Source organism: Paroedura picta, chromosome 4 (genome assembly GCF_049243985.1).
Source record: "Paroedura picta isolate Pp20150507F chromosome 4, Ppicta_v3.0, whole genome shotgun sequence".
In the NCBI taxonomy this organism is placed as follows: Eukaryota; Metazoa; Chordata; class Lepidosauria; order Squamata; family Gekkonidae; genus Paroedura; species Paroedura picta.
In genome coordinates this window covers 30,563,280-30,590,130 of record NC_135372.1, presented here as the reverse complement: position 1 = coordinate 30,590,130, position 26,851 = coordinate 30,563,280, and the positions used below count along the sequence as shown (strand labels likewise).

Sequence of the window (26,851 nt, the reverse complement as noted above, 5' to 3'; positions counted from 1 at the left end):
TTACTATAAAACTACATTTATTTCATGATTATTAAAATATTTTGTTATCAATTCTGCTGTATGCTCCTCGGTCATTTTTGGACGATACATCAGCATTATTAAAAAGCATTCGTCTGCCAGGACTACAAGAGCAGCTTAAAATCTTCTCATATATAGCAAACAATTCACATTCCCGTGTCGTGGCTGCTTCTACCCCGATAAAGTGGTCGATGTTTAAGTCATAAGGCCCAGAATGCAGTTCTTCCAAGTCTGAAGGACTGTTTAAAGGTAACCGAATGAAGCATTTTTATTGGATAGCGGGAAGGAATGTGCAGATGAACTACATGCAAACAGCCTTAAGCCAAGAAAACGTCTCCTGAACCTAGCCAAGACTCCTTTCCAGTGGTTATGAGTGCTACAATTAAGTCACATTTACCGCAAACAAATTTGAGGATAAAGAATAACGTGCTGGAGAGCCTTTCCAAAAAGGAGGGCAGCTGCTCTGAGATGCAAGCAGCAGCTTTGACACATTCCTGAAAACGCAGTGGTTCCAGAAGGCTGAATGACACACGGGGGCGGACTGAACTTCCAGGAAGCAAAGTTGTGAAGTTTCCTTGTGATCGTTCACATTCACAAAAGACTGAAAGGCTATACCGCTTGTGTGTGACACCCTGCAAGGCTCCTTTCAAACTTTGACTCTCAAAATCTGTTCACCACCCACACACTTTCTGTATCACAGCAGCTACTGAGATGGAAAGCTTCATGTCAGGGAGGGGGGGGGAGGGAATAGTACTGAATTTGGCAGCTTGCTGTCTACAATTACTGGCCTCAACGCTAAGCGTTAATAGAAGGGGAGTCCCTTCCACTAGAGTCTTTTCCTCTGGTACAAGACTCATTTCCCCAACAGAAGAAACTCAAAGCTCTTCTTGGATAAAACTAAGCCTTTATAGAAAGAAGTTATTAAGAAAGTAGACTTTCCCCCAGTTCGAGCCTGAATGAGACATGGGTGTGTCTGGGCCTTAACTCCGCATTTTTAGATACTGAATACAGGAGGCACAAACCACACCCTTGGAAAAAGTTGCATCTCTTTATTCTCAGTGCCTCCTGTGCTGACCAGTCACACGGACTGCCAATGGCTCATCAAAGCTAAGCATGTTGTCATTCTAGTTCCTTTTTTTACTCGAGAAACACCAGAACTCAGCACCCAGTCCCAGTCCCCAAAATACGTTTCTATAAACAGACTCAAGAGAAAATCTGTTTCTCACAGGAATGGCCAAACTGTGGCTCTTCAGATGGGCCATGGACTACAATACCCATGAGCCCCTGCCACCATAAGCTGGCAGTGGCTCCAGGGGAATTGTAGTCTGCAAACATCTGGACAGCCGCAGTTTGACCACCCCTAAGATACTGGACAAATGGCAATGTTCCTTCAAAAGGTTCTATCGGTTGGTTAAATTCACATTCGGAAAGCCAAATTCGTAAAACTAGCCGGATCCGGCTAGCACAAAAATTATGAAAACCTGCAGAGGGAAAACCCGGAGAGGGAAAATGGAATGACAAGTGTTATTCTTAGATGCCTGAAGTTTTGTCTTTGCAATTTCTGCTCGTCAGCTGCAAGCACAGACAGGAGATACAAAAGTGAGTGCAGGGGCTCTGTTAGCCTTCACTAGCTTGCTCTTCAAGTTACAGTAGTCTTCAAAGCGATCTCATCATAACATGGTAACCTGATGCACAGCTGGAGCTGCTCAAGTTATCAAGAATTCTTTTTTTCCCCCCATTGCTGAAGACTATGAACTTTTGCATGACAGACATCCGGGCACATATCCTATCACCCAGCTCAGGAAAGTGGGGCACCTTCTTTGCGCGAAATGTCCAGCTCCTCCTTCGGAAAGGAATAAACCCTACTTGGACTCGAAACTGGGCATTACGCAGTTCCGAAGCAAGAGCTCAAAAATACTCCTCCTCTCCAGGCACTAGAAGATGCCCCTCTCTATGACTTCTTCTTGGCTTTGCCTTCCCTCTTTCTATTTCACCTGCAAGCAGCTCTCTCGGGGGAGGGTGTTCTCAGGCCACACGGGCAAGACCACGTGGGATATGCGGCTCCACAGCCCGCTCAGTTTGTCCGTGTCCATGTGGTTGTAGGAACTTGGCGTGTGCGAATTAGTAAACTTAGCCGAGAGGAAATCTTTCACTTTCTCCTCCACTTCTGGCAGGGAGAGGCCCCTGCCCAGTGACCCTTCCTCCAGCAGAACAGTCAAGAGCAGAGCTACATCCTTAAATGCTGCGTTTTCATGGTCACAGTACTTGTAAAATATCAGGGTGGAACCCGCTGGCAACGACTCAAACCGGTGCACCACCGCGGCCTTCTTGCCTCCCCTGAACCCGGCGCTCAGCTCTTGATCTACAGCCAACTTTACAGCATCGCTGTCCTCCAAACCTTTGTTGGCCCCATCGATTCTGATCGTGGCGGTGCTCTGAGAGGAGGAGAAGGCGTCTGCGATCTGGTTGCTTAAACACTTCAGGGCATCTTCGCCTTCTTTTGCAGCCGTGAGCAGTAGGATGGCCGGCTCCAGATGAGGCTGCGAGGCGTTGAGACGTTTCTCAAAGATAGTCTGGATCCTCTTCCACAGCCTGATGTCCTGACTCGGGTAGCTGCTCATGAGCTTTTTCATCTGGGTCTGAAACGCCAGCAAGGCTTGGTCAGTTTCCAGAGTACTGGGTGGTGGGTGAAAAATATACCATCCGCCAGCAGCGATGAGACCTCCTACACATACCAGAATCCAGAGAACAGTGTATCCCCCAGTCTGTAAACTAGAGCCTACACAAAAGGGGTGGGGAACAAAGAAGAGAGAAAGGATAGATTAGTAGTAGCAGTAGTAGTAGTAATATTTCATGCATGCCAGGACTCCTTCGGTTATGAAGAATCAGACCACCTAGGAGGAGCCCAGCAACATACAGGGCATAGTTATTCTAGGCCATTAGTAAAGCTTCAATTTAGAACGACTTATGTATTATAGTAAGCCTTCTGAACTAAAATACTGCAATTCTAAAAGCCCAGTGGAATGGAAGTCACACAGACATCCCATTTAATGGATTCATGGCCAATTGTGACGACATTCCAGTGGCAGGTTTGCTGAGCAAGCCCCTTAGGTCAAAACCCTCCAGACCCAACGGTAACTGGTTACAGTGGTCGGATGGAGGAAAACGTAATTTTATTCTTAGAGAGACGCCGTTGGTCTAGCAGCTCCCTTCTATTCACAGCTAGTAAGAAGAAGAAAAAAGAGCCTCTGGTGGCGCAGAGTGGTAAGGCAGCAGACATGCAGTCTGAAAGCTCTGCCTATGAGGCTGGGAGTTCAATCCCAGCAGCCGGCTCAAGGTCGACTCAGCCTTCCATCCTTCCGAGGTTGGTAAAATGAGTACCCAGCTTGCTTGGGAGTAAACGGTACTGACTGGGGAAGGCACTGGCAAACCACCCCGTATTGAGTCTGCCATGAGAACGCTGGAGGGCGTCACCCCAAGGGTCAGACATGACCTGGTGCTTGCACAGGGGATACCTGTACCTTTTTAAGAAGAAAAATACCCCTTTGGAGAAAATCAGAGAAGTGCCCTCATGCTCTTCAAACTTTGGCTTCTTCAGTGTTATCTCACCCTTCTGATCTGGCCTTTTCCGGCCATTAATGCGGCACCACTCAAAATACTGTTGTTACTAATCCAGGGCTGCGCTTTCAGCATGTTCACTTCCCCTTTCCTCCGAAATCTATGCTAGCTCCCAAAAGTGCTAATGAGGAACAAAAAGATCGACTTTTAAGATCTGCAGTGCCCACCTTCTCTTCTTGAAACACACCCAGAGATTACCTGCTGCTGTCTGATGAATAGAATGTCTGCTTTCCTTTTTTCTCATGCAAACCTTGTTACATTCTACTACCCCTGTGCCTTGGGGCCAGGCTGCACTGTCCTGATAAACCCCTAGCAAATGTTTTAGTTGGGGGTGGCAGATGTAGTTCTCTTTGCCACATTTTTAACTTCAGAAAAAAATGTGTGCAGAAGTTTAGGCAGAGAGTGCGTGAGAGCAGCCCAAGGCCACCCAGTTAAGTTCACAGCTGAGCCAGAGTCTACAATTTTCCTACAGCGTCACACAGCTATGTAGACAAGCCTGGGCAGTTATGACCATCTTCAAGCTTGTTAAATACGCATCAGAAGCTAATAGGAATTATTGCTGGAAGTACAAAACAACTGGCATACACATGCAAACACACAGTCAGAAAAAGGATTCAAATCTTACTTTTATTAATCGTTTCCGAATGCTTCTTCAATCTGCTAGCTTGAACTTGAGACTCTGTTTCACCTGATATAAAAGAAGGGGAAAGATTGTCAAATTTCACGTACCTTGAGGTCTTGATCTCTAGAACTTCCTGCTAATAGGATTCAACTCCTGATTCCCATTTCAATTTGGAATACAGAAATCTAACAAGCTCCTAGAAATGTTTCAAACTCTACAAACTTGCATGTTTTCAAAAGGTGACAGGCTCCTTTTCAATCATGCACACTTTGGAAACGGGATATCTACTCTTGAAATGGGACAACCGGACCATGACCACAGAAATACGGCAGTAAGCTCCCAAAACAGCATGTACCCAACCACTCCACTTGGCAATGTTAGAAGCCTTCCTCCAACCCAGGGAGCCAGTGAAGAGCGACTTAAATTGGAAAGAAGACTTCAAACTTTGCCCAGCAGAATGAAAGGACACCAGAGATTCCAACCAGGCCTTGGAAGTCACTGTATGGGAAGGTTCTGAATTCCAAGCTGGGGAAACAAAAAGGCCACGTAGATGTTCAACATGTAGGGGTTTTACACTTGCAGAAATCTGGTTTAAGAGGAAAAGTTTGGAACAGAACAAAATGAACTAGTTTGGTGTTTAACAGACCCAAGGAGATTATAAATATGTAACATGGAAAAGGACCCCCTCCTCTAGGTATACTCTGGGCACCTTACTAAAGAGCAATCTACTCCAAAAGGTAACTGGAGTTATAATATTGACACTCATCTTTGCACTAAACCATAACTGCCATGTATTCCTCACATAAATCTAATCCCAGTTCCTTAATTTAACTGCATACTTCCCTCTGCAGGGTTTACGTTTGAAGTACACAGTGTACAGGGTGCTGAAGTCATTCCAGTGAAACTGCAATTTGACTCAAAGACAACCCAATACAGCTTTTAACCTACAACAGCACTAATATCCAGCTGCTGATAACAGTACTGACAGCTACTCTAATCAGATCTGAACTCTGGTAGCTGGCAAACACCAAAGAACAGCCACAAAGATATTGCAGGGTGGCAATGAATTCTAGGTAGAAGAAGAATTGGCTCTTATATGCCGCTTTTCTCTAGCCGAAGGAATCTCAAAGCGGCTTACAGTTGCCATCCTTTCCTCTCCTCACAACAGACACCATGTGAGGGAGGTGAGGCTGAAAGAGCCCTGAGATTACTGAAGATGAAGAAGAGTTGGTTCTTATATGCCACTTTTCTCTCCCCAAAGGAGTCTCAAAGCAGCTTACATTCACCTTCCCTTTCCTCTCCCCACAACAGACACCCTGTGGGGTAGGTGAGGCTGAGAGAGCCCTGATATTACTGAAGAAGAAGAAGAGTTGGTTCTTATATGCTGCTTTTCTCTACCCAAAGGAGTCTCAAAGCAGCTTACATTCACCTTCCCTTTCCTCTCCCCACAACAGACACCCTGTGGGGTAGGTGAGGCTGAGAGAGCCCTGATATTACTGAAGAAGAAGAAGAGTTGGTTCTTATATGCTGCTTTTCTCTACCCAAAGGAGTCTCAAAGCAGCTTACATTCACCTTCCCTTTCCTCTCCCCACAACAGACACCCTGTGGGGTAGGTGAGGCTGAGAGAGCCCTGATATTACTGAAGAAGAAGAAGAGTTGGTTCTTATATGCTGCTTTTCTCTACCCAAAGGAGTCTCAAAGCAGCTTACATTCACCTTCCCTTTCCTCTCCCCACAACAGACACCCTGTGGGGTAGGTGAGGCTGAGAGAGCCCTGATATTACTGAAGAAGAAGAAGAGTTGGTTCTTATATGCTGCTTTTCTCTACCCAAAGGAGTCTCAAAGCAGCTTACATTCACCTTCCCTTTCCTCTCCCCACAACAGACACCCTGTGGGGTAGGTGAGGCTGAGAGAGCCCTGATATTACTGAAGAAGAAGAAGAGTTGGTTCTTATATGCTGCTTTTCTCTACCCAAAGGAGTCTCAAAGCAGCTTACATTCACCTTCCCTTTCCTCTCCCCACAACAGACACCCTGTGGGGTAGGTGAGGCTGAGAGAGCCCTGATATTACTGAAGAAGAAGAAGAGTTGGTTCTTATATGCTGCTTTTCTCTACCCAAAGGAGTCTCAAAGCAGCTTACATTCACCTTCCCTTTCCTCTCCCCACAACAGACACCCTGTGGGGTAGGTGAGGCTGAGAGAGCCCTGATATTACTGAAGAAGAAGAAGAGTTGGTTCTTATATGCTGCTTTTCTCTACCCAAAGGAGTCTCAAAGCAGCTTACATTCACCTTCCCTTTCCTCTCCCCACAACAGACACCCTGTGGGGTAGGTGAGGCTGAGAGAGCCCTGATATTACTGAAGAAGAAGAAGAGTTGGTTCTTATATGCTGCTTTTCTCTACCCAAAGGAGTCTCAAAGCAGCTTACATTCACCTTCCCTTTCCTCTCCCCACAACAGACACCCTGTGGGGTAGGTGAGGCTGAGAGAGCCCTGATATTACTGAAGATGAAGAAGAGTTGGTTCTTATATGCCACTTTTCTCTCCCCAAAGGAGTCTCAAAGCAGCTTACATTCACCTTCCCTTTCCTCTCCCCACAACAGACACCCTGTGGGGTAGGTGAGGCTGAGAGAGCCCTGATATTACTGAAGAAGAAGAAGAGTTGGTTCTTATATGCTGCTTTTCTCTACCCAAAGGAGTCTCAAAGCAGCTTACATTCACCTTCCCTTTCCTCTCCCCACAACAGACACCCTGTGGGGTAGGTGAGGCTGAGAGAGCCCTGATATTACTGAAGAAGAAGAAGAGTTGGTTCTTATATGCTGCTTTTCTCTACCCAAAGGAGTCTCAAAGCAGCTTACATTCACCTTCCCTTTCCTCTCCCCACAACAGACACCCTGTGGGGTAGGTGAGGCTGAGAGAGCCCTGATATTACTGAAGAAGAAGAAGAGTTGGTTCTTATATGCCACTTTTCTCTCCCCAAAGGAGTCTCAAAGCAGCTTACATTCACCTTCCCTTTCCTCTCCCCACAACAGACACCCTGTGGGGTAGGTGAGGCTGAGAGAGCCCTGATATTACTGAAGAAGAAGAAGAGTTGGTTCTTATATGCCACTTTTCTCTCCCCAAAGGAGTCTCAAAGCAGCTTACATTCACCTTCCCTTTCCTCTCCCCACAACAGACACCTTGCGAGGGAGGTGAAGCTGAGAGAGCCCTGATATCACTGCTCGGTCAGAACAGCTTGATCAGTGCTGTGGCAAGCCCAAGGTCACCCAACTGACTGCATGTGGGGGAGCGCAGAATCAAACCTGGCTTGCCAGATTAGAAGTCCGCACTCCTAACCACTACACCAAGCTGTACCCAGTTTGGCCACCCGAGTCTATAACTAGCTTCCCATTAGTGACTATCAATTTCATATCAGAAGGATTTGTATTCGTTTTTGACTTGACATCAAACACATATTCTGACTTTTTCACTCGTTTTTTGACTGGGTTCTGTGTTTATATGGGCATACACACATACAGAGACAGTAGACGATCGGGACATACTTGGTAATCTGGTTCTCAAGGATGTCTTTTGGTTATGCCCATGCTGCTTCGGAACAGAAGCTTGAGATTCTTTTTAAAAACATGGTAAAAGGAAAAAAAAAACGGATTAGATTCACAGTGAGCCACTGCGTTTCTATTTCTAAACAGGATGTTACATGCAGATGAAACAGAGGACTAGAATTTGTGGTAAAGCTTGTGAAGGAATGAGTGGAGTAGATCTTCCCTTGCCTCCTCCTACCACCCTGCAGCTTTCCCTGAAAAAGCTCTCTAAAAAGGGGACGGACGGACCATAACGAACAAAATTTATCACAGTACACGGGCCCAGGGAGGATCCTTTGGCACTCAGAGGTCTTCAGAACAACTGGTAGGAAAAGATCCCCTGTGCTGGGGTGGCCAAACTGTTGCTCTCCAGATGTCCGTGGACTGTGATTCCCATGAGCCCCTGACACTAGCTGGCAGAGGCTCGTGGGAATTGTAGTCCTTGGACATCTGGAGAGCTGTAGTTTGGCCACCCATGCCCTCTGCCAAACCATGCAGGCTTTTTTTTACAAGATCCATTCTAGACAAGACTCATGCAATGCATGCATGGCCAGTTGTGCATATTCCCAGACACAACTTCATTTGAACAGGAGGCCCACAGGATGTCCAGCTCTATGTTATGACCAAGAAAGCGCCACAAAACACTTAAGGTACAGTATTTGCTGGTGTGTAAGACAGCTTTCCCCCCTGAAAAACATGCCTCCAAGGTGGGGGGGGGGGGTCGTCCTATACGCCGGGTGCACTTCAGTTGGGATAGACATAGCTGCCCATAGTGGCCTATAGTACTGTGTTGTAATGTAACAAACTCTATATTTTGAGTGGAAATGTTGGGGGGTCGTCTTATACACCCAGTCGTCTTATACGCCGGCAAATACTGTATATGAGGAATGGGAACTGCACAGAGAACAGACAACTAATAGGTCCCAATGACTACCTTTTGCGGAATAGTATTTCGGAGTCGTTTGATAATTATACACAGTATTTTTAACTTCTGGTTTGTTGTCAATCTCATCTTCCCCTTTAGCTGCTGCTCCTTCTGAAAAGATAAAAGAGGATTCAAATCAGATTTCCTTGGGCACAGAGCCATGGGTTTCACTTAGTCTCCTGTTTAGGTTTCAGTTTAAGTCATATCACCCTAAATCTAGTAGGAAACTTGCTGGCTTGTGCCAATATTGAAAGCAGCCCAGACCCTCCACAGGCATGCTAGGACTTTCTGCATCAGTGGGGGATACACACATCCCTATTCATTTTATTTACTATATTTATTTACCGCCCACCCTTTCGGCTCAGGGCAGTTTATATTATGACTCTCACATGCAGTACAGTACAATGAACGTTCAATATAAAACTTATTCAACAGCGAAACTTGTATCAGACAGTGTGAGATAACAGCAGTACTCAATAACGAACAACAGATTAGTCAGTCTGCACTGTGGTCCGGTTTTCTATTAGCGCAGATTATGAGGCTTCTGTTTGGTGGTGAGTGGCCTGTTCACTTGACTCAATTAAAAGCCTGGTGGAAGAGCTCCTTTTTGCAGGCCCTGCAGAATTGTTTTTAGCTCCGGCTGGGCCCTGATATCCTCTGGGAGCTCATTCCACCAGGTGAGGGCCAAGACTGAGAAAGCCCTGGCTCTAGTCATTGACAGGCAAGCTTCCCTGGGGCCAGCAGGTGTTGGAGGAGTGTAAAGCTCTTTGGGGGGCATGGGTGGAGAAGCGGTTTCTCAGATACTCAGGGCCTGGACTGTGTATGGCCTTCAAGGTAATTATCAGAAACTTAAGCTTGATCCAGTAGCCAACTGGTAGCCAGTGAAGCTGTTGGGAGTGCAGGCTGAATATGGATCTTCCAAAGTGTTCCCATAAGTACCCTGGCTGCTGCATTCTGCACCAGTTGGAGTTTCCGGGGCAGGGATAAGGGTAGGCTTCTATAGAGCAAGTTGCAGAAATTCAGCCTAGAGGTTACCGTCGCCTGGATCACTGTGGCTAGGTGTTCTGGGGCCAGGTAGGCCACGAGTAGCTTGGCGTAGGTGGAAGAATGCCAACTGGTCTACTTTTGCGATCTGTTCCTCCATGGAAAGGCTGACTGATTTGGGTCCAGGACCGAAGCTTCTTCCAGGAATGCTGTCAGCTGATCTGGGGCAGCTCTTTCCATCAGCTTCAGTAGTTGGCAGGCTCCTGCGGATCCAGGGATGATTTCTTCAGCAGAGGCCAGACCACTGCCTCCTTCAGCCCCACTGGGAATTCTTCCGTTGAAAGGGAGAGGTGGATTATCTCCTATCTTTGCATCTGTCCTTCTGATGAGTTTAGGGGGCAAGTGGTGAGCCTCGTTGAAGTCAGTATCTTGTCCACAGGTCAGGAGGGACATCTGATACTATTTAGACTATCCTCCAAAGGCGGTGGAGGAAGGTCGTGGTAGAGTGTCGAGACTTTATCCACAAAACAGTTCGTAAATGCCTCACAGCTGATGTCCAATTTGTCTATGTTTTGGTACCCTTCTTTGCGGCTGGTGGGTGACTGAACAACCCTGAATAATTGTGCTGGACACGAATTTGAGAATGCGATCGAAGTCGAGTTTCACTCACTTCACCGCTATCTCATAGGTTTTCATTAAAGTCCTGTAGGCTGCTCTTAAGATGGGTAGCCATACTAGCCTGCCTGTAGTAGAAAAGAGACAGAGTCCAGCAGAATCTTAAAGACTAAAAGAAAAAATGTGGCAGGATATGCACTTTCATAAGTCACTTCTCACTTCTTTTCTGCAGCAACTCACAAAGAAAAAGAGTTGGTTCTTATATGCTGCTTTTCTCTAGCCGAAGAAGGCTCAAAGCGGCTTACAATCACATTCCCTTTCCTCTCCCCACAACAGACACCCTGTGAGGTGGGTGAGGCTGAGAGAGCCCTGATATTCCTGCTCGGTCAGAACAGCTTTATCAGTGCCGTGATGAGCACAAGGTCACCCAGCTGGTTACATTGGGGGGGGGGGGGGAGTGCAGAATCAAACCCGGCATGCCAGATTAGAAGTCCGCACTCCTAACCAGTACACCAAACTTGCTCTCCAAAAAGCTCAGACCCTGCTAGAAATGTCTTTAGTCTTTAAGGTACTGCTGAACTCTTGGATTTTCTACAATCCATGAGAAAATGAGAGGAGGGGAAGAAGTGAATTTGCACGCACGATTCCAGCTCTCAGGGACTTGAGTAGACTGAGACGTTAGACACAGAGTAGCATTTCCGCCTCTAAAATGTTATGCTGTAAGTGCCTGTTAATTTTTAAACGCCCTTACATTAAAAGGAATATTACAACAATATCATTGAGAAAAATACTTATAATAAAGTGACTTGTACTTCCAGGAAGGCAGTTAGACTAAGCTATGGTTTGAGTTTGTTTCAGATGACCTCTCTATCCCACTCATGTAGCTGTTCCACCATCAGAACAATGCAGGAATTATTGACGTTCGCAGGAAAGCAAGTCCAACAAAAGCTATAAATGCTCTCGGCACTGGATACTATTCAAAAGAAAGTGATCAAACCTGATTTTTTCTGGGTGAAGTCCTTGCCTTGGTCATGAGGATACGCTGTTAAGAGAAGAAATGTTGCTCAAGTTATTAATCCAAATAAAGAAAAAAAGAGAGGAAGAAAGAGGAAGGTGGCATGTTCTCCCAAGAGCTGTTTTGACTTTTATGTTCAAATAAACTTTAATCCAACCAAGACAGCTGCTGGTATTAACCAAAGGAAAAAAGAATCAGTCCAATGGCTTAATCAAAATTTAAGAGTCTCTGTTATCTCTTTATCTAAACACCGCCCGTGGCGCCGTGGGCGCCACGGACTAAATAAAGCACTAAGGGGGTCTGGGGCGGGATGTGTCCGTGATGAGGAAGGGTCCGGATTGGACCCTTCCTCTGGACAGATTGGACCCTTCCTCTGGACAAGCGCCTGCCGATTGGTCCCTCTGATTCCCAGCCCCAGCAACTGCAAGCCGCACGCAGTGCGGCTGACAGTTGCTCCTGGCCTGACGCCCGAGGGAGCCCCCGGCAGCCTGACGTGGCGAGAGGCGCAAAGCGCCTCTCACCGCGTCAGGCCGCCGCCTCAGAGAGCCGCCACCCCAGAGAGCCGCCGCCGGGGGACACGCAAAACTGTAAGTTTCTAGCGCCCGCTGTATTCGTCATACAGCGGGCTTTATTACTAGTTATTATAATAATTTCCACCCGGACTCCGCCAAAATGGTCTCTAGATTATTTTTCCATTTTCAATCCTTTCGTCAGTGGCAAAAATGTGTCCTAAATCACAAAATATCCTTTTTAGTATAACACAAAAGAATATATAACATAATGAAAACGCTAGAGGGCGTCACCCCAAGGGTCAAACATGACCCGGTGCTTGCACAGAGGATTCTTTTACCTTAATATATAACAAATAATAATTGGAAATGTACAAGAATGTCCATACCTCCACAAAGTGGTATTAATAAATTCAATATATTCACTCAATGTACTTTGTCTGTCTAAAGAGATAACAGAGGCTCTTAAATTTTGATTAAGCCACTGGACAGATTCTTTTTTCCTTTGTGGTGTTTTTGGGATCGTCCACTTTCTTCTTGCGGTATAAACTAAAGCACAGAGGTTAACAGATGGGGAAGCAACTGTAGATTTGCAGCGAAGAGACTAAATTTGTCATTTCTCAATGCTCAAATCCACATTAAATGGTGTGCGCATGCAAGCCTTGCACCAAAGTACTATTGGCATAAAGAATTGACAAAACCAAAACACTGACATTAACATTTTATGCAGTTACAGAGCTCAAAGCTAAAAGGTTATATCTTAGTATGGCCAACGGAAGCTATTGTCATAATAGATGCAGGATCTGTCTCAGTTAATGTAATCTTTGTTTCCCGTCTACACAAAGGAGACTTGATTTCTTCAGATGGTCGGTATTTTAACTTTGCACTCATGGAAGCACAGTCTTTCAGAGGGAGGAATTTGTTGGAACCTTACCCGGGCACCAAAGTACTGTGGAGAGCTCCCTCTGAGAGATTATTAGTCTGCTGTGGAAGTTTGCATTTACCTGCCCATGGACTTCTTCTAATAGATGGTCGAGCAAGTTCAATGTCATCCACAATTCCTAAAATGCTTGTGTGCCCTAACAAAGGAAACAAAATAGAAATCCAAGGAGTTCAGCCATAAAGTACCTCCACTGGGACAGCCAGGACAGATCATTTACCCACCCACAGCATTTCACGAAGAAAATCCCTTAAAGCCCCACGGGGACATAGATCACATGGTATAAATGGCATATCTGCGTATTGCAACCAATGTCTTTAAAGGTCAAGGGTAAAGATTATGCACTCTGGAACGACACTGACTGACCCCCTTGAAGATTTGCTCCTGGGTTAAGGTGGACCCACAGGAATAACACTGGGGACAGGGGGAAAGGAACAGAAACTGCCACCTGCTCTTCCACAAGTGGAAGTTGTTATTATTCTTTATTGAATTTCTATACTGCCCTCCTGGAAATGCCATGGCTAAATACAGTCCATCCATTTCAAGCCAATACCATTCTGCAAAGTACAACCGGTATTGTATATAGTTGTACTGAGATCTGATAAAAGGATACACTTGACACACAATGTATACAGCCTTTTTGAGAATGTATTTCATTTAACACTTCCGCCGTTACCTGTTTGAAAACGCGTCCGGCCATTTGAGCGTTTACTGGTTGTTTGGTGCCTGGTTGGGGAAGAGTCATCTGCAAAATATGAGGGGTGGGTGGAAAATCCTTCAGAAATGTTAAGCATACTGCTCTACAGCTTAGAACAAAAAGTCCAGGATCAAAAATCAGCTTTAAACAGTGATTAAACAATTCAAAATTCCATGGACAGAATTAAGCCTCTAGTCCAGTGGTTCTCAACCTGGGGTCAGGACCCCTTTGGGCGAGGGGGGTCAAACGACCATTTCACAGGGGTCACGGCAGGGCAAGCAGCTTGGCCAGGGGGCCGCCACCCACACATCAGCCTTGCGGGGTAGATCGAGATAGAGCGTTCCTCTGTCTGGAGCAGCGGAAAAGAGCAAGACCAGCATGGTGGGACAAGAGGAGCAGCTGAACTGAGAAACCCTGGGGGAAAAAAACTATTTATATACAATCATCATGAACAATGGATCTTCATGCCATTGGTCAGTTTCGGTTTAATTTCTGTGAAAGAACACATACACATGCATAATTTTATGGCTGGGGGGTCACCATAACATGAGGAACTGTATTAAAGGGTCGCAGGTATTAGGAAGGTTGAGAATCACTTATCTAGTCTATCCCGTTATTTATCCCTCCATGCCAGTTTTACTTAAGTACCCCTTCAAACCAGGAGAGCTTTCTCCCCCTCTCCATGAATATTCATCCAAAGACTTGCGTCATATGTGGTTATTCCTCCTGTGTTTTCAGAGAAGTGATATAACACTACGGAAACAGAACTGAAAGTAAACTAAGATTAGCTGCATGTTGCAGAAATGTTAACTTGCCCTGGAATCATTATATTATACTAACAGCAAGGGAGATACTAAAGGATGTTAACTCTTCAGTCCTACATGCTTCTCTGTAGGTTAGCCCCACTGGACACCATGGGGTTTATTCCTGATGAAGCATACTGGCCTGCATGTGCCTAGCCCTCACTAGTGCAGAGAAGAGCCTTGTCTGAAGGCTCAGAAAACACTGGGGGGGGGGGGAGTGAGACACAGGAGGTCCTTTCCCACAAGTCTTCTTATCGTAAACCACAGCTTCATGTTTTTTCTTGCCCCATTGCTTTCATGTTGGGGTTTCTACAGAGAGGAAGCATTTTGGAGTTCAAGGGAGATCCCTATTTTGAGGAAGTTCTCCAACAACAAAAGCTTATCTTAGCAGGCGCCTATTAAACATTTCTGTGACTAAGAAGTTCAGTAAATAGAATTAAATTACCAGGGTTAACCAGATATAACTGGTGTACCAGTTTTATTCCTCTCCATTAAGCTTGCTTGTCTTTATTAGGGAAGCAAAATCTATACTAGGCTTATTTATACCTGACTTCACTTACCAGGATTTTGTGAAACCCTGGGGTTTCTTGGAAAGGTTTCCTGAAAGGGTGGGAGTTAATTATAATTTGTATATTTGGTTAAACATTTATTGGGAGACAAGATCATATATGGTCAAGTCAACCCACCCATCCCAAATGACCAATGATGGGCCTGAAGGGGCTGGGAAGGCAAGGGGCCCCAGGTGGGCGTGTGCCCACCATATGCTTCCCTACCATATTCTGCACAGTCACACCACTTCTGGGTTTTTTTTGGATTTTTTGTCTATCAGAAATTTAAACAAAAATTGCAGATCATTCTGCAAGTACATCTACTCTTATGCAACAGAATCTGCAAGGGCCAAGTCTGGTAAAGTCGGCCACACATTAAACCCTTGAAGTTACCTCTAATGCCTCTCACCCAGCCAGGGTATTTGCAAAGTTCAAATTCCTACTACTTTACCATTCAGCTCACTGGGTCAACTTGTGCCACGCAGTCTCCCAAGCCTACCTCACCTAAAAGGGTGATTGTTGTGAGGATGAGAACTATGTAGGTCACGCTGAACTCCTGGAGGAAACTGCAGTTCTTTTTGAAAGGTGTTACAAAAAAAACAAAACAAAAACAAAGGCAGATCTATACTGCAAATACTCTTATACCATCATATTTATTGAGCCGTGTCCCTATACAGCACAGAAATTTGTGTTGGGCTAAAACTTGGTAGGTTAAATCCTATGAAGAGTTGCTGCAGCTCAACCTTCCTGATCTGAACAGGCTTCGACTACTCTGTGGCTCATTCTATACATGGAGGATAATATACTTTCAATACGCTTTTCCATCTGGGCCCATTCCACACATGTGGGATAATGCACTTTCAATGTGTTTTGCAGCTGGATTTTCTTGAGTGAAACAGAAAAACCTACTTCTAAAGCACACTGAAAGTGTATTACTGTATGTGTGCAGAATAGGGCCTGGATACAGTAAAACCTACTTGCAAAGTGCCCTACCTCAGGTGCCAGAATGGGCCCGGGATCCAGGCAAACCTACTTGTGAAGTGGACTAACACAAGTGCCAGAATGGGCCCAGGATCCAGGAAAATGTACTTTTAAAGGGTCCAACCTCAGGTGCCAAAATGGACCAGGGATCCCGAAGACCTACTTGTGAAGTGCACTACCACAGGTGCGCAGATTGGGTCCGGATCCAGAAAACCCTACTTCTCCCCCAAGGTGTACAGAATGAGTCTGCGCAGGACCGCGCTGCAGGAGGCCCAGGTTCGAATCCCCCCTCGCTGGGTCCCCGCGGGCCGTCCATTCGCCCCCAACCTGCCCCCCCTCTCCCTCACCTTCCGCAGAGCTGTCGTCCGAGCCGGCCCTCTCCTTCCTCCTGAAGGGCGTGGGCGGGTGCCGCTGGGCCGAGCGCAGGCTGTAGGGCGCCGCTTCCTCGCCCGGCGCGGCCGGGGCCTCTTCGCCGCTCGCCTTCATCGCTCCCCGCGGCGTCCTCCGCACCGGCCGCCCGCCCGCCTCGGCCGGCAGCTCCCACACCTCCTCGCTGAACCTCACTTCCCGCCGCGGCGGAGGGCGGAGCGGGCCGGGGCCGGGCAGGGCCGGGGGGCGGCGGCGGACGCTGCTGCGGAGGCCGCCATCTTCGGACGCCGCGCGCCTCAGCGGCGCCCGCGGCGTCACGTGGGCGAAGAGCCGCCTCTCGCTCCGCCCCTCGCCCCCCGGCCCCTCCCGCGGGCCGCCCGAGGGGGGTGGCGAGGACGCCGCCGCCAGCCTCCCCCGCCCTGGAAGGCGCGCGCGGGGACTGCGGGTGTGGTGGGGGGGCTCGCCTGGCCCTGCGACTCACCCGCGCACGCGCAGTCCGCGCACTCCGCTCCTGCCGCCCGTCTCGCAGTGGGAGCCCAGCCAAAGTGCGCAAAGGAGCGCCTCGCCGCCTTCAAGTCGCCCCCTCCCCCTAATAAAAGCCCCCCCCACCCCCCTTTAGTAAAAAGCTTTCCACCTGCCCCTCTGGCCGGAGGTCATTTCCCGTCAGTCGGTGGCGGCGGGGAGCTAGAGCGGGAGCCTTCACCGCCCTGCCGCTTCCCTCCCATGGAGCCCGCAGGGTCGCAAACAAAACTAGAACAAGGGCCGCGGGGAGGCAAAGAAGAGCATCGGCCCCCCGCTAGCTTAGCAAGCAAGCAAGCAAGCAAACAAACCGGCTGGCCAGTCTCCTCCCAAACGCGGCCTTTAATCCCGGCATAAGCAGCGAATGGGAGCGGCCCGGCCCGGCAGCTGCTTCTAGGTCACCGGGAGGGGAGAAATATTTAAAGCGCTCTCCAGGGCCAGCCACGCGCCCTAGTAATACCCCCCGAGCCCTGCAAATCTCCCTATCACGAGTCCGCTCAGGGTGGCCTGTTAATAATAATGGCCATAGGAAGCATCTTGATTCTGCATTTTTTCCACCCTGGTCGCAGGCTGTTGAAAGAATCCCTTCTTAAAAGCCAGGGTAAATATTGCTTTAGGATGTTTTGGGCTGATCCTGTGTAGAGCAGGGGGTTGGACTAGATGGCCTGTATGGCTCCTTCCAACTCTAGGATTCTGTGATTCTATAAAGTATTCAAAAGATCTATACTACATTCAACCTGCTGGAATGAGGCCCTGGGGAATGCAGTTCTGCAAGGCAGAGCTCTTCCGCCAAGCATAGGGGTGAGACCAGTATGATAGGAAGTTCAGAACACCAGATGGGCCTCCCTGAGTGGCTGGGATCTCTTCCCACATCCTCCCTCTTAAGGGGAATGAATAAGCAACGACTCAGGATAGGATAGTTATTATTAGCTATAATAGTTATAGTGTATTTTACTGTGTTTAGGTGTTTTAGTGCAGGGGTAATCAACCTGTGGTCCTTCAGATGTTCATGGACTACAATTCCCATGAGCCCCTGCCAGCAAATGCTGGCAGGGGCTCATGGGAATAGTAGTCCATGAACATCTGGAGGACCGCTGGTTGACTACCCCTGTTTTAGTGGCATTATCTATAATTTTGCATACTGGCCCGAGAGGATGGGATCAAGAGGGGCGGCTTGTGCATCTAAATAAGAAATAAATAAAAATAAACAAAATGATTTCAATGAAACTTGGTGGCATTCCAGCTCTTTCCTTCAAGGTTTGTGTGTTTGCGTGTGCGTCAATCTTCTTTTTGTTAACCGTCAGCAACGTTTATCGCTGCACGAGTTTTCCTTGCAATGCATTGAAGTGATAGCTGATGCTACTGGGGTGGAATGTGGCCTCCTGGAGATGCTCCGGCTTTTAGGGTGGAACTTTGGGGAGACCGGGAGATTTGAGGGCAGCATCCGAGGAGAGACGACCATTTCTGCCCTCCAAAGTTGTTATTTATTGTAAGGCATGTGCATAATAATCTATGTTTTGTAGTTTTTATGGTATTCATTTTGGACACATCATGCGATCAAACTCACTATAAAAATCATTAATGCTCGGCATGGTCAGCGGCAACAGGAAACGTGATCGCCAAAGGATCCGCTGGCTCGACACAATCAAAGCCGACACAGGAATGACCATGAACCAACTAAAAGAAGCAGTCAGAGACAGGGACGCATGGTGAAGACTTTCCTATAGAATTGCCAAGGGTCGGACATGACTGAACGGATAACATCATCATCAAGTTGAACTTTAATAGGTTGTAAACCACCCTGAGCCTCTTTGCAGAGAGAGGTGGTCTATAAATTTAATAAATCAATAAAAATAAACATAGCCATGATTTATTTATTTATTTTTATTGTTTAGACCAGTGGTCCCCAACCTTTTTATCACCAGGGACCGGTCAACACTTGACAATTTTACTGAGGCCCTGGGGGGAGAAGTCTTTTGCCAAGGGATGTTGCCATTGCCTGAGCCTCTGCTCCACTTGCTTTCCCGTCGGCACCCCTGACTTCCCACCACCCACTAGGGGGAGCTGCCAGCAGCAGATGTGCAGTGCCAGGCCAAGGGGGACCCCCAGCCATGGCAGCCACTGGAAAGCAAGGTGAGCCCGCAGCAGGGCAGCTCCCAAGGCAGCAGCCAGGGAGGAAGATGAAGAGGAGCTACGGCCCGGTACCGACTGATCCACGGAACGGTCCCAGTCTCCGGACCGGGGGTTGGGGACCGCTCCGGAGACTCCCACCACTCCCACCACTCTCATAACTGGCTCGTAGCGGGTTACAATTGTCCGTGTTAAAAGCCCCATTAAAAATCCATTAAAACAATTCTGGACATCCACCCATATACAATAACAGACTCCTAAAAACTTTTTAAAATTCATGGTGGCCTACAACCCACTAGCCACCCAGAAATCTAGTACATGAGTGGAAGGAAGGAGCGCAGATCACGTAGTGGGTGCTTATGCTCGGGGCCCATCAGATCTTCCTTGCCATGCTGGCCTCAGCCATAGACCTGGCAGAAGAGCTCCGTTTTGCAGGCCCTGCAGAATGCTGAAAGCTCCTGGAGGGGACTCCACAGCTCTTCCAGGTAGGAGCCAGGAGGACCAAGAAGGCCCTGGTCCTGGTCGAGGCCAGGCATGCCTCCCTGGGGCTGGAAATGACCAAGAAGATCTTATGACTGGCTGCCAGGCAAAAGACATGCAGAGGTGGTCTGCCATTGCGTGGCATAGGGATGCCAGACCATTCGTGTCTCTTCGTGTTGTTTCCAAGATTTTTCTAGTTCCTCAGCCAAGATTACTAACTTGCACGAACGCTGGAATTCCAACCGGGAGTACAAACTCCAGCAAACCGAGCTACTGCGATTGCTCCTCACTGTTATGGTTTGTTTTTTAAAGCCGAATTGGTGATGTTAGAGTCTACATCGAGCTCCCCTGTGTGATGTCTGCCAGTGCCTTTCTGGGTGCTGAGTGTTTTTTTTAGAAAGTAGGTGGGATCATGCAGGGTTTTGGCCTAGCAGGGTTTGGGATTGGCCACTGGACATTTGATAGCTTGCGCAGATTTTAAAAAAATACCGCTGCCACCACAACACATAAATCTTCAATGTGTGATTGAAAAATCAACTGTGGCAGCCGTTTCGTGGTTCTGCCTCCTGCGGTAGCCCTTTTGTGGACGCACCCACCTGCCTGTGTCAGAACTCCAAAGGTGCCCACAAGGTCAAGAAAACTGCAAACTGGAGACTTTAGACCAGCAGCTCATTTTAATCTTCCTGGAGTAACAGCTGTGACACAATCCTGGCACGGTGTCCTTGAAGCCCTGAGGCCTGATAGGGCATAAATTTGTAATGGGAAACAATCAGCAAGTTATTCGGAGCAGGCCTGTCTTGTAGGGCTGGTTGTTGCAAAGGTCCTGTTAATGTGCTCAGCAGAGACGCCCAGTGGCTGTAGAACAGACACGTAAGTAGATCTCAAAGGAAAGCCAGGATTTGTTGCCAGTGAGTCATCAGCGGCTTTTGTTTCAGATGGGAACGCCCATTTCCTCTTGGAACAGGACAAGAAGAAGAGGGGCTTTATTCCCATTCACTCACTGACTAACTCTGCTTTTGCCTTTCTGTGTTAGTCAGTCTCTGGCTGTTCGCCTCCATTTCGTAGCAGTATGTAAGAACTGTTTCTCTGTAACCTGCTTAAGTTTTGTGGTGCCCTGATTGGCAAGGCAGCCAATCAGTGAGCATGATATATTTGTGTAGCAAGTAAACTTTATTTCTTAGGCCTCTCTTATTGTTATCCTGTGCCTCATTGAAGCTACCCCATCAGGATCCAACTTAAAGCATTTTTGCACTCTCTCAAGGTGTGCTAAGAGTGGAACCTTAGCAGCGGGGGAAAAGGGCAATCCTCCTTTCTATGTTTTGGTGACTTTTTGCCAGTGCTTCCAGGCAGGTTTGTAACACCTGAGAAAGTGCAGAAGTTATTGGGGGCCAGAGCCAAATCTACAACAGTTTTTGGTAGCAGAAAAGTGGAGACATTTTTAAAGCAGTTTGAAACCTTGAGGCCGAAAAAAAGGAACAGAGGTTTGTTTTGGGGCAGAAGCATCAGGAGAGAGAGAGAGAGAGAGAGAGAGAGAGAGAGGTCGCTGATATGAAGGAGCCTGTGTTTTTGGGCCTCAGGTCCGAGTGGCACTGTATGGCATGGAAAATTCTGTTCTCCACAGTGTTTTCACAACTTGACCCTTCCCTGCTTCAGGTTATTTTTCCCACCCTGCCTGTATGTTTTCCTCCATGGGACAAATAACAGCATTCAGAGTACAAAAATGGTACTGGGGGACAGGGGGAGAGATCTAACCTCCTTGACCCATGGAATCTAGACCCTAAGAAGCTGTAACTTTCTGGGGAGGGGGGCAGTTGAAATAGATTTGCTGCTTCCAGTGGGGAACCTAAATAGGCCCTTGGATTAAAGTTACCAGAAATCTGGGGCCATAATGTGAGAACGCCGCGGGACGGGGGGGGTGGAATGCCCCAAAATGTGGGAGTGTCCCGCCAAAAGCGGGACGTCTGGCCACCTTACCTTGGACATCCCCCGCTGGATCCAAGCAAGGGCTACTTAGCAGGGTATACATTGTAAGAATCCCGGCAGCCGGTGTGTGTTTTAGGCTGGGGTGGCCTGGATCCCAATGGAGATGAGATCCCTTGCTACCAGGTCCTGCCCCCCCCACACACACACACCCTGATCAGCTAGGCAGCAGGGAGACTTAGCATGAGAAAAAGGAAGACCCAGGCTACATTGCTGGTTTCACACAGGAAGTGATGTCATCATGCCAGCAATGACCTTCTGGTGCTTGGGTAAAAACTTGTGATTACAAAATGGCTTCTATCATAGAGTCTTTAGCCAAAGACCAGCATCACCCAGACCATCCTGGTGTGACGATGTCATTTCCTATGCCATACTAGTGACATGACTGGGCCTCCCTTTTTCTCTTGGTAAGTTCCTCCCTCTCTATCTCCCAGCAGTGGCCAGGAAGAACTGGGCAAGCCTATGCTCAGCAATCTCCTCGAAATCAGGCAACAGTCCCCAAATAGTGTGTTATCTGCTCATCTTTAGCTCACCCCACCACCCCGTCCATAACCAAGACCCCCAAAGGGGATGTGACAGTGACTGCTTGTCTTTCCCCAAAAACGGGGCCCAAAATATATGAAAATACCAGACTCGGGGAAAGATCAGTGCTGTGCCCAGCATAAATTGTGCAAAGTAAGCATCCGTTGGATATTTTTGCATAACTTCTGTTTTGCCTGTTATTACGAGGACTGGGAAACAGGACACAAACCCAGGGTCCACCCCACTCCCCAACTCCCACCCCATGCAATCATCCTTGCGCAAGCAGAGAAAACTATTCAGAAACCACTTTTGAGCTTCAAGGCCTCTCTGGGGGGCCAGGTGGTGCGACCTCTGAAGTTTGGTGGGGGTTTCAATCAAAACGTGGAAGAGTTTAGGGAAGGAATTCAGACTGAAGATAGCAGGTACTCAGGGCCACGCTGAGCGTGTCAGCTTAAAGGACATTATTTCCAAAGGTTTCTATGAGACCCTCTGAACATAACCCAAAACCTTACGGGAAGACTGCAAAAGGTTCCCAGCATATCTTTGCAGCCATGAGAACTAGAAACCCACTCAACGTTATTTGATGTATGCTTAGAATCAGGGCCTTGTAGCTTAAAATCAGGGCTACTCCTGGGATCCCAGGAGAGGGCTACAAGGCCCTGATTCTAAGCATGAGACCAACATGGCAGGGGAAGAGCTGTCGCTTGCAGCCCAGCGCCCGCAGGCCGGAGGGGGGGGGCACTAGGCTGCAAGTGACAGCTCTTCCCCTGCCATATTGGTCTCTTGGTCAGGTCAACTTGCAGGCTCCTTGGGGCAGGGACCACCAACCCACCGAAGCCCACTTTGTCCGTTACTCCTCCCCTTCCCTGTCAATACTGGCCAGAATTTCAACGGAGGCAGGAGGAATGGAGGAGAGGCCGTGAAGAACCGTGGCAGATTTCTTTTGACCAGGCCAATTGTCCAAGGGTGCAAAACTTAGTGAGCAAGCATGACGTCGTCATTAACGAGTAGCAGCCTCTCATCTGGAGGTTTGATTTCCCGCTCCTCCACATGCCGCCAGCCGGGTGACCTTGGGTCAGTCTCGGTTCTCTCAGAGCTCTCTCAGCCCCACCTACCTCCCCCGGGTGCCTGTTGCAAGGAGAGGAAGGGGAAGGTGCTCGTAAGCCGTTTTGGAACTCCGTCGGGCAGGGAAAAGTGGGGTATAAAAAAAACAGCTCTTCTTCTTCTCCCGGCAAAAAGGCGGCAGCCCCCACCCCTTTTAGCACAGGCTGCTGGAAGACAGAAATTACATGGCGGAGGGGGGCCCGCAAGGGGAATGCCAAACTGGGAGAGGCCACACCTTCCTCTGTGGGGCCAGCTGGGGCGCACACAGAGGTTCTCGAGAATTCCCCTGTAGGGAACAGCTCAGCCTTCCTCCCCTCCCCCCAGAGTCAGAACTCGGATCCTTCCTCCCTTTGGCTTCATCTTCCCTGCTCTTGGAGCCTTTGCATCTTCAGGATTTGGAAGAGAATCCTCTGGATGTCCTCATCCATGTGGCCCTGGGGAGGAAATTGGGGAGGCAGGTCAGCCAGAGTGCACTGGAGTTCCCCCCGTTTCAGCCTACCTTTCCTCTTTTTGTTACAGTGGCGGCCTGGTTCCCCGGGCTATCTCCTCGGCCTTTTGCCTAAGAGCAAGTGTCGTCGAGAGACAGCATAGTGCGGTGGTTAAAGAGCAATGGACTCTGATCTGGAGAACCAGGTTTGATTCCCGACTCCTCCACACGCAGCCAGCTGGGTAACCTTGGGGCGGTCATGGTTCTCGCAGAGCTGTTCTAGGAGATCAGTTCTTTCAGAGCTCTCTCAGCCCCCACCTACCTCACGGGGTGTCTGTTGTGGGGAAAAGAAAAGAAAGGTGTTTGCACGCTGCTTTGGGACTCCTTTGCGGAGTGAAAAGCAGGGTATGAAAAGAATCGGCCCTTTTTCTTTAAAAGCTGTCCTGTGGACAGACTGATATTAGACCAAGGTGGGCAGATACGTCTTGCTTGTTGAATTTCTGTAGCTGCTAAAGGTGAAATCAGGAAATGGGATGGTATATTGGTCCCGCTGCTGAACTCCTGCTCATCGGGCTGCCGTTAAAGACTCAAAAGCCTCCCCTGTTGAATTTCTGCCTGCATGCTTCTGTTATAACCAAAGAGCCTGGATTAGGAAAACAGGTGGCCAGCTGAGCCATAGGTTATGTGTGCAAGGCAAATGAATACAGATTCATATCTCTGTTTTAACCTCTGTTTTAACAGAGGGTAGGAAGGGAAGGAGATGAAGAAATGGGGAGGTGCTCCTATGCCTAATTTCCACCATTTAGGCTACTCTCAAAGGCACAGAAGCAAGGCCAGTGAGAGAAGTTGGCCACCCAGGGGTGAATTACATCTCCTAAAAGGCGTTCTTACTTTTGTCTGTTTAGCAATATGGCTGGAGAATTCATGGGTGGCCAAACTGTGACTCTCCAGTTGCCCATGGACTACAATTCCCATGAGCCCATGCTAGCATCTATGCTGGAGGCCCACAGTTTGCTCATCCCTTCTCAAGAGAGATATTTTTCTCAGGGAATCAAAGGCTAATCAGAAGAAGAAAGGAAGCTCATTTTGGTGACATTCATTTCATTTCTGTATCCACTCAACAGGACCTGTAGGTTTTTGTATTGTTTCAGAAACCTACAACCCCTTTTTGACTACAGGTTATGGTTTGCCGGAAGAAAAGGGCTCTCTGTGAGAAGTGAAGCCCCTCTGGAACCACGTTCAGCACTCGTAAAAATCTGCCCTGGCTTTCCATGACAACTTCCACCCACTCTGCAGGGATGTTATAAGGATTCCCCAAATGACACAAACAATTCCGAAAAAATAAATGTGAAATGATTTCCAGTATAATGCATGGGATCATTCCCCAAGTGGTGTTTGCTAACACCTTGGGCTCTTAGTAACTGTCTAAATAAATCTGGCATTATCCCAAAGGCTCATGCATCTTAGGAGGTCCAGAAAGGTTCCAAAATAAAAACAAAATACCTTACTCCAAAAGGAAAACCTGAATTTCATTGACTACTGTAACTTCAGCTTCTCACACCTGTCCTGTGGAAAGGTTGTCAACTTTCCAAGTGTTCCCTTGTTGCTGTGCCTTGGACAGTGGTTTGAGCTGCAGATAATCACAGTAGATAGCATTTCTGCACTGCAGAAAGCTTCTGCTTCTACCTCCTGCCAGTCAGAGCAGCAGAGCTCACTAAGCTTTTATTTAGGGTCAGCTGGCCACTCTACAGATGCCCCAGGAATCTCCCACGTCTTCACTGTCTTCCCTTGTGTGTCCTTGTAGTTTCAGGTTTTTGCTTTTTCCATGTGTCTTTGGTTCCCTCTAGAGGTCAATTCGATATTACATGACTATACGTCCAATATAAAAACCGGCAGATTTAAACTGCAGGGAGATGTGACGGGTGTAAAATGCTGTAGTATTGAATTGACCACTGGAGGGAGCAAAATACTTGTCGGAAAGGAAACCTCCCAAAGCAATAGGGACACAAAAACGCCGAAAATGAGAATGCAGAAGAGCCCACTGTGAAATCTCGGGTTTACTTTCTTCTTCCTGCCTTGGGAGACCTCAAAAGGTCAGGTGACAGGGGATTTTTGGGTCAAATAGCATTTTTATTCTTGCTATCACTCCCCCATAGATTACTGTTTCCTATTTTATCCTAATGACAGCCCTTAAAGGTAGGTTAGGCTACAAGATCACTACAAATTGACCAATGAGATTTGTGATGGTAGATTGCAATTCAGATCTATGTCTGACAATCTATCCACCATTTCACACTGCCTGCGAGTGGCTGAGTTCATGACAATTCTGTGTGATCCAAAAGGTTGCACCCTTGTCTTTTAAGCAGCAATGCTTCTCAGATTCTCCTCATCCAACTTTCTACCTGGAGTTTAAAGTAACACATCCCCCGGTCTGATTTCAGGTGGGTCTCTCCCAGTAGGAAGGATATCAAAGACCTATCCAGTGGGTCAGGAGGATAAGAGATGTGCCCCCCCCCCCCAATCTCCCACTCCTCCCAGCAAACACAAATGAAGGAAAAGCCCATCATGCTGCATATTCACCAGGACAGGAACCTGCTGTTGCACCTTTGTGGGAGAAAACAGGAAAGATAGAGGGGGACCTACATGGAATTAATTCAGATCTTATGTTCATCATCATTGGCTCTGGATTCCAACCTACAGAGGTGAAGTTTGGAGTATTATAGACAATAGTCCCAAAGTTGTAGGTAGGATCGGACATCTGAGGTTTGGCCAGGCCCAGATGAAGACAAGCCAAGGATCTAAGGGGTGTCGAATACAAAAGGACCCACAGCATAGTAAAACAACAAAAGTAATTAAGGTACTGTAGTCCAAGATCCTCAAAATATAGTTTGCTTTGTTTGTGCATGAATCTAGTTGTGCATGAATCTAGACTTCGTACCAAGGGGCTTCTGTGGCAACATAATCTGAATTCTCTCATGTTAGGGCTTAAATATTTGCAAAAAGCATTTGGCATAAGGAAATTTGCAGAAGTAGAACCAAGAAAAAGAACTCATTCCTTCCCTGGAAACCGGCTTCTGACATTCCAAGCACTGGCCCATGCTCTGTGTTTCCCAAGAAAAATAAAGCTGCGTTCAAAGGCAAGGAAACCAGAACGTTCTTTTTTGTAAGCCCTCCCCATGTCACAACTGCCCCCCACCCCTGCCATGCAACAAGAACTGGCACAAGGAGACAGACACAACCCAACGTGGACCAATCCGCCCTGGCGCAACATGCTAAGCACACAGACATGCGTCCACTGGCTCCAAGCACTGATTGACACATGAATAACCTTCCAGCCTCCCGGGATTCTTGCGCCGGGGTCTGCTCCACTGGGCTGTCCCGCCCCTTCCTTCCTTCCAAACCGGTGCCTTTAAGAACCCAGGTGAGGATAGTGATTTTCCCCCTACCACAAGCTGCATCCGGAGAGGTA

General features: G+C 47.8%; 2 protein-coding genes across 6 annotated transcripts in view; both read right to left on the bottom strand.

Moving 5' to 3' along the window:
- On the bottom strand, positions 1 to 21,375 carry TOR1AIP1 (torsin 1A interacting protein 1). Its single transcript, XM_077331388.1, has 9 exons — positions 21,324 to 21,375; positions 16,199 to 16,696; positions 13,499 to 13,567; positions 12,887 to 12,961; positions 11,356 to 11,400; positions 8,769 to 8,870; positions 7,796 to 7,864; positions 4,262 to 4,324; positions 1 to 2,797 (listed from the first exon to the last, which is right to left on the bottom strand). The coding sequence occupies exons 1-9, from the start codon at positions 21,373 to 21,375 to the stop codon at positions 2,004 to 2,006; spliced, it is 1,767 nt and encodes a 588-aa protein (XP_077187503.1). The 3' UTR covers positions 1 to 2,003.
- ANKRD24 (ankyrin repeat domain 24) overlaps positions 20,005 to 26,851 on the bottom strand; it is a 49,387-nt gene continuing 42,540 nt past the window's right edge. For 4 of the 5 annotated variants that reach the window (XM_077332213.1, XM_077332210.1, XM_077332212.1 and 1 more), the window contains one exon: positions 20,005 to 23,389. In XM_077332213.1, coding sequence (XP_077188328.1) covers positions 23,312 to 23,389 — 78 coding nt within the window. In that variant the 3' untranslated portion in view covers positions 20,005 to 23,311. The other variant, XM_077332214.1, reaches the window with a different exon arrangement.

Coding starts and splice junctions, on each gene's coding strand:
- TOR1AIP1 (XM_077331388.1), bottom strand. CDS start 21,375: ATGTATACCCTGCTAAGTAGCCCTTGCTTGGATCCAGCGGGGGATGTC. Junction 8,871..11,355: donor CTTCACCCAGAAAAAATCAG/GTTTGATCACTT, acceptor TTATCTTTTCAG/AAGGAGCAGCAGCTAAAGGG. Junction 7,865..8,768: donor GAAATACTATTCCGCAAAAG/GTAGTCATTGGG, acceptor GTTTTTAAAAAG/AATCTCAAGCTTCTGTTCCG.